The following is a 7,536-nucleotide window of genomic DNA, read 5'->3' on the forward strand; positions in this document are numbered from 1 at the left end:
TTCTGCAAGTAAGTCGCTGTCAAAAAAGTGTCAAATATGATCATTGTCATTCTAAATCTTTACAGAGTGAACATACTACAGACTACTTGAACTATTAAATTTCTATCTCAGCAGGTTGAGCCGACCATGTACCTGTCAGTCAAAATATAGGGCTAAATTTGATGCTCTACAGAGCTACAGCCCTGGCGGGGCTTTCTAAAGTTCCTGAAAACAGAAAGAAAACATCTACTGATGTTATGCTGTTTAATGCAATTTGGAGCCCACGATCGGCCACGTAAACGACACCAACAACAAAAGTAGACTAGTAAAAGTGCGTCTTAGTGACAGTTTAGTGTAAATGGGCGTGATTCTGTTGGCCAGCCAGCACTTGTGTATAAGCGACCGCTTGAGTTAAGCGCGCACCACTGACAGTCAGCGAAGAAAGTTAGCTTTTTGCTAGCGTCTTTGCGCTTGAAGATGAGCGTCTCACGGGAAATAAAACGTAAGTATTGCCTCACTTCATCTGTTGTTGTTTTTTGTAATTTCACCTTATCATGATTGTCGATCGCTTGGGATCGTTGTTGTTTTAGTGCTTCAGAAAGCCAAAAGCAAAGCCCAGAACAGCAGCAACATAAGAGAGGAGGCTAACATCTGCAATCAGCTTGGAGAGCTGCTATCAAGAAATGGTAAGCACCCATCATATCACACAGTGATAAAGAAATACCGGTGAAAGTAATTTTAAGAGCATTCATCTGTACTGTTTGTTGAGTTAGTGTAAGTATTTCCTTTCAAGTTACAGGGTCACATTTTGGATTAAAAAATAGTATTGATAATTATCCAGCTCTTTTGTACCCTTCAATGTACACTAAAATTATTGACTTGTAAACAGGGTTGGTATAAACTTTCCATGGTAAAAATGGAATTGAATTGCAGTAAATGGTAATTGCTTCCTGTGAAGCATCTTTTGCCCCTTCCACTGCAAGAACTTTATCCAGGAAGCAGGAAGTTTAATCCGGAATAAATATTCCTAGAATTTAAAAGAGCTACCTCATGACATTGCCTGAAAAACAGCTAAAAACCCCAAAAATGGTTAGTGATCTGATTTCAGCCCAAATTCCCACGGTCAAAGCGTACATAGTTCCGGGTTAAAGCCAACCTTTTTTGACCCACGGACTGGCTTGTGTTCCCACAAATGTCCCGCGGACCGGGGGGGTACGTACATTATAGCGATCTATCTTATTTATTATGTATTGTGTAAAACTAAGACATGAATAACATCAAATTAAAAGCACAAAATGAATGCCGACCCACCATCCACCAGTTCAAGTTCCAGCCAAGTTTTTCCAGAGAGATTATTACATGGCTGTTTGACGTGTGTGGTAAAAGGCAGTGTGCTAGCATGAATTAACTTGAGACAAATGTGCACATTAGCACTCAATAAGTAATCAAAACGTACCTTTATGCATTCCCACTTAGTATCAGCATTTGAGACCAAATATGAGGTGAAAGAAAAATGGTAAAAATACAGTAGTAGTCTATCTGTGCGGCATGAGATAAAGTTAGCACACGCACAATGGACATGCGTCAAGTGAGACGGATGTAACAGAGAGAATCCGGCCACTCTTCAAAATAAAACATTAAAAAAAATGAAATAATGGAAATTATTTTTGATTTCTGTGCGGCCCGGTACCAAATGACCCATGGCCCCGGGGGTTGGGGACCACTGTTCTGAAGTACCTATAAAGGTGCTGTGTAAGGTATTGTTATTAAAAACATGGGATTTCCTAGGAATAAATTAGAAACATGCAGCTCGATCTACAGCAAGGACATTTTCCAGAAAATGGCATCCCTTTTGCAAACGTTTTTATGACTTTTTTTTTTTTTGTATTTGTCTATTCAATAGGTAACTATGAGGCTGCCATTGAGGAGCACGGGCAAGAGTTGGCGCTTTCTGAGGTTTTAAATGACGTGATTGGACGAGCTGTGGCCAATCGTAAGATAGGAGAGTGCTACGCAGAGATGGGGAACATTGAGGCAGCCTTGAAAGTGAGTCGATCTGCTGTAAAACTACGCATATAAAATATGATTAACGTGTTCTGTGTGCTTGTGTTTGTCCAGCATCAGCGCTGTCACCTGGACCTGGCCTGCTCTGTCAGAGATCTCGCTGAGGAGCAGAGAGCGCTGGCCACTATCGGCCGAACCTACCTCTTCCGCTACGAATCGGACCACTCGAGGGATAGTCTACAACAAGCAGAAGATTCCTTCAGGAAGAGCTTGGCCATTGTAGATGACCTGATAGGTGGGAACGTGATTGTTTGTACGAGTACATTTAACAAAAAAAATGACATCACACTCACTTTCTGTTGGTTAAAGGCTCCGTGCCAGACAGAGAGATTAATGAGATGAAGGCTCGACTCTTCCTCAACCTTGGTTTGGTTTGCGACCACCTGGGGGAGCCCAAGTGCTGCAGCGAGTTCATTCGACGCAGCGTCTTCATCGCAGAGTAAGAAGTGTCCCGATGGCACATATAATCTTAATATAATGTATGTACCGATATACTGTATACACTATATATAATATAATGTGTATATATAGTGTACATTAAACAAAGCACAAGAATGACACTTTTTTTCAACATTGTATTCCAAATAGGAAGAGCATGCTTCTGGAAGATCTCTACCGTGCCAACTTCAACCTTGGCAACATCTTCTTCCGCAACGGCCAACACTCCAACGCGGTGCGTTGCCTGGAGCAGGCCAAAGAGTGTGCTCGCAAAATGAAGGACAAGTTCAGCGAGAGCGAGTGCTTCCATTGCATTGGCAAGGTGACGAGTTGGGGGGAATGAAAAATGAATGAAATGAAATGGCAAAGATTCGTTGACGTTTTTTTGCTGTTGTTGTTATACCCACAGGTCCAGCTTTCTTTGGGTGATTTTGTGGCTGCGAGACGCTCTCTTAAAAAGGCTCTGGTGTTGGGTTCCCAGCAGCTTGTGGACAGACAGGCAGTGAAGAAAGCGTTTAAATACGGTAAAAGACCCCACTTATATACTGTTCATTCATTTTATTACATATAGTGGTGAGCAAAAAAAAGTCTTTGGCCACCATTGTAGCAATGCTATGTGGACAATGACAACAATGCCATTCAGGTGTGAATTGTTTGCCAAAGTTCATGTGATAGGCATATTAATCCATTTGTTAATTCATCAATAGAATTCTGTTGATTTTTATGGAACTTTTTTATTGGCTAATTCTATCCTGAAGCAATGGAGGCAAAATAGAGTGCACAGCTTGGCTGCAACCAACAAATGTGCTGTTGGTTCAGTCGAAACTCATTTGCAGAAGAACGCCTCGTCATCACATGTCCTCATATGTATTGGCTGTACTCAGCTGCAGAGAGTAACAGGAATTTGTTAGGTATAAGGTGAGTAATGGCGGCACAGGCCTTTACTTGTACAATATGAAATCATTTTTAAAAAGTCTCATAAATATCAAATTACAAGTTATTTTGTTTTTGGATATATAGTATTTTGTTTTTATGTATGTATATGTATCGTGTGTGGATATGTTTATCTACTACCATAAAAATAATATAATAATAATACATATATATTTAATATTCATCATTTCTATAAATAATATTTAAATAATGACAATATTAAATAACAAATATTCTAATATTAAAATAATAATACATAATATATGAAAGTATAAATAAAATTGTAAAGTAGTTGGTAATTTACATTTAACATTCTGTAATTATAGTAATAATACTATAATATTATTATTATTATTTTTTTAGAAACCCCCACTATTATTCTGAGGGGTGGACTGTTCTATCAATGCCATAGTGATGTGAAATGTTGAAAATAAATTTGAAATCCGCACCGTGATCCAGATTCCCACCATAATTGAATGAACTCTTCCGTTTTGTCATGGACCACCTTTCGTTTTTTTATTTTCTGTGTAATCCTGTTCTGTCCTATTATGTACCGTCATTAAAACAACCAAGCTAGTGGTGGCCTAAGATCTTTTGCACCGTGCTATTTCATAAAGATTATTGCTGTGTTTATTTTTTTCCTCCTAAATGTATAGCCGACCAGGGTTTTAAGTTAGAAGAGGAGCTGGGGGAGGATCAGGGCAGGCGCTCCCATGAGGCCGTGGGTCTGTCTGAACAACTTGGAGATCTCTACTGTAAGGTTGGCTGCTTCCACAAAGCCGTGGATGCATATCAAGCTCAGGTGATTTTTCAGTAAATTACATTTAAATGTAATCTATGAATGCACATTTCACTTGTCGTTTATCCGTCCGGATTAGCTCGCAGGCGCTGAGGCGTTGGGGAAGCCCGCACGCGAGCTGGCGGTCATCCACGTGTCTCTGGCCGCGACCTTCACTGACCTGCGGCGGCACAGTGAAGCGGTGCAGCACTACAAGCAGGAGCTGGTGTTACGGCAGGGCTGCCCGGCCGAGGTAATCAGATTTACAGTGCCAGTGATGTGTGGAAAATCACAGTGTGTCAGTTGTGCATTAACTTTGATTTATTTTGTGTGTGTGTGTGTGTCAGGAATGTAACACCTGGCTAAACATTGCAGCAGCCCAGGAGGAGAGTGGTGCTGCCTTTGAGGATCAGGACAGCAGCTTCTGTGCGGCCCTACGTTGCGCTCAAACATGTGGGCGGCCCAGACTGCAAGTAAGTAGACTTATAGTGCGTTTGAAGGGTTGGGTGACTCTTTCTCTCTCTGAATGTGCTGAACTCCTGTTTCTATGCCATAATTAACAGAATAATGCTGCCTAGAGCAGCTCAACTTCCCTCATATGATGCTATAGTGGCCAGTCTAGTTAAGACTGAATCGACAGCGTCTCTGGTGGTTGCCGCTAAGTAGTGCACTCCATGAATTCAACATCTACCAAATTCTTAATGCTTTAGTACTCAACAATTATTACCAGGGATGTCTGATAATATCGGCCGACCAGTATTATCGGCATAAAAATGAGATATTTGTTGATATTGGTATCGTTTTTTCTGCCGATATTGATATCAGCACACGAGTGATGACGTGCTCCACACAGCAACAAGCTTGCTAGCTCAGTATGTGTGCTATCCGGGATTATAAGGTTTAATTATTAGGTTTCATCTTTGGATTGGAAATATGCAATTTGAAATGAAAGTGAGGTGCAAGGGGGGAGTAAAGCGTCTTCCTTTAATACTTCTAACTTAATGTGTTCAGGCATGACTTGCTGAAAGAGCCCAGTTTATAATTTTTAGTCCAGAGTTTCATACTTTACACCACATGTGTCAAACTCGTGCCCTGGAGGGCCGAGACGCTGCAGGTTTTCTCTCCAACCAGTTTCTTCAGCAGGTGATTTAATTGATGAGCTCCTTCCCTCAAACTGAAGGTGTTGATCATTAAAATCACCTGCTTTAGTGACTGGCTGGAAAGAAAACCTGCAGTGTCTCGGCCCTCCATGGCACGAGTTTGACACCCCTGCTTTACACTTTACTTTCTTATAGATGTTTTGTGCCACATAGAAATGTGCAGCTTTCCAAACTGTATCACTGCCAGCATTATTTAATTGGATCCTTATTTGTGAATTTATTAAGTCTAACCTCTCGTGCTTGTTGAAAGAAGGAGGACATGTTACCGTAGTTGATTATTGGTCATGATTCTTTAATGTCTTTTGTTGGGACAAAATGTTTCAAATAAAAATAGCATTTTCTCTATAACTTACATTGCATACTGCGGTATTTGTCTTATTTTGCACAAAAATGTGTTTTATACATGAAATGCATCCAGCGTCATAGCAGTAAAAGATGAATAATGTGTTAATTCCTTTCGCTAAAAGTTTAGTTTGATGTTGGTTTGAGGGAAGAGCTCCTGCCTATATCGGTATCAGTTGATATGGGTATCAGAAATGAAGTGCTGGACAATATCGGTACATAGGATATCGGCAAGAAAGCCAATATTGAGCGTTCTAATTATTATGCCAATCCCGAATAAAAATAGGCATCTGATCCACAAGCTGGCTAATTTAGGACCTACGTTGCCATGGTAACAGCCAGAAGCCAGCTGGTCCATCTGCTGAGGAGTAAATAGAACACTTGTCACCCCTTTCTAACATACGGTATATTTCTACCATACTAAAGTGTGTCCTTACTTTTTCATACACTGTGCAGATTAACATTTACAGTGTGCTTACTTAAATTAAGCAGCCAACTACATTCAATGGAGATTCACTTCATTAGGTACACCAACATATATTTAATAACACATTTTGGTAACATACTATATCTACAGTCGTCCCTCGTTGATAGTGGTTAATTGGTTCCAGCCCCGACTGCGATAAATGAATTTCCGCCACCGCGATATAGGATTCAATGTTAATTAAATGGAAGATTTTTGTAGTTAGAGCATAGAAAACCTGTTTATGACTTTGTAAATACTGTTTTTAACATTATTAGAGCCCTGTAGACATGAAATACCATCCCTATAATAACCTTTACACTCCTATTATTCATTGTTTACACCACATTGTGCAACTCTTATGCTGCAGGGACTCGAGAGCCGCCAGCTAGCATGCTTACCAGTCAGCCTCGAATTTATTTAATCTAAACTTAAGAAGCTCAAAACGTACCACTTCCACACAGAATGGAATGAGAAAGTTTTTTTTTTCATTCTGTCATGTCGGACATGCCATGGCTGATGTAAGCGATAATCGAACCGCAATGTTAAAATACAGAATACATTATCATTTATTTGCATTGTGTATTTTAAAATAAACGAATATTTATAAAATACACTTCTCATGTATTATACAAGTGTACCTAATGTTGTGGCAAGTAGTTAATTAGCCCACTCACTCCCATACAGAAACGTGTATTGAGGCTATGGCTGGCGGCCCAGAGGAGAAGTGGCTCCGCAAACGTCAATGACACTGAGGCCAAACTGCTGGAGCTATGTGCATCAGAGAGCTTGAATTCACATGACAGTGATGGGGAGGAGGAGGAAGAGCAAGAGGAGGGGATGGACAACAGTGAACCTCTGGATGATAGTGATGTTGTTCTCTCTGACTCAGGTAGGCTGTGATATCTGTTCGTCTTACAGCCTATACTCCTTACTAGGGGTGTCACAAGACACTCGGTTCACGAGACGAGATTTTAACTTTACTTTTAAGAAAAGTGCATAGAAAAATTAATGACATTATATTTTAATCTACTAATATAATTTCTACCACGTTACACTCTTCTGCACTCTGTGTGTATACTACTGGCCACCCACCGAGACAAAGAGACTGTATGACCGACAAAAGGGCTCACTCCATTCATGCTGTTGTTCTACGGAACAAACGTGCCAAGGTGCTGAAACCAATGCATGGAGTGAAAGAGTGAAACCCCTTCCTGCCTGTTTGAAGGCGGGAGACGAGGAAAACAGACAAGCATGCACATGGCGATCTATTGAGGCGGGCAAAATGATCACGTTCGTTTTCATTTATTGTGTGATTAATTAATTGATTTATTATTGTCCCAGGACTAGTGCCCATGAGACAGTTTTTTTTCTGAACT

At 40.4% G+C, this 7,536-nt stretch overlaps 1 protein-coding gene across 1 annotated transcript in view; it reads left to right on the forward strand.

The window, feature by feature from the left end:
- The first annotated feature begins 226 nt into the window (after window positions 1-226).
- The window catches only part of tonsl (tonsoku-like, DNA repair protein), a 19,021-nt gene continuing 11,711 nt past the window's right edge, over window positions 227-7,536 (forward strand). The window contains exons 1-11 of the mRNA XM_054795508.1: window positions 227-481; window positions 570-665; window positions 1,883-2,025; window positions 2,098-2,278; window positions 2,353-2,482; window positions 2,632-2,803; window positions 2,891-3,005; window positions 4,071-4,216; window positions 4,293-4,445; window positions 4,540-4,665; window positions 6,845-7,049. Of these exons, the coding sequence (XP_054651483.1) occupies window positions 457-481; window positions 570-665; window positions 1,883-2,025; window positions 2,098-2,278; window positions 2,353-2,482; window positions 2,632-2,803; window positions 2,891-3,005; window positions 4,071-4,216; window positions 4,293-4,445; window positions 4,540-4,665; window positions 6,845-7,049 (1,492 nt within the window). The 5' untranslated portion in view covers window positions 227-456. The remainder of the gene's footprint in view (window positions 482-569; window positions 666-1,882; window positions 2,026-2,097; window positions 2,279-2,352; window positions 2,483-2,631; window positions 2,804-2,890; window positions 3,006-4,070; window positions 4,217-4,292; window positions 4,446-4,539; window positions 4,666-6,844; window positions 7,050-7,536) is intronic.

The sequence above is a fragment of the Dunckerocampus dactyliophorus genome, chromosome 13 (genome assembly GCF_027744805.1).
Source record: "Dunckerocampus dactyliophorus isolate RoL2022-P2 chromosome 13, RoL_Ddac_1.1, whole genome shotgun sequence".
NCBI lineage: Eukaryota > Metazoa > Chordata > Actinopteri > Syngnathiformes > Syngnathidae > Dunckerocampus > Dunckerocampus dactyliophorus.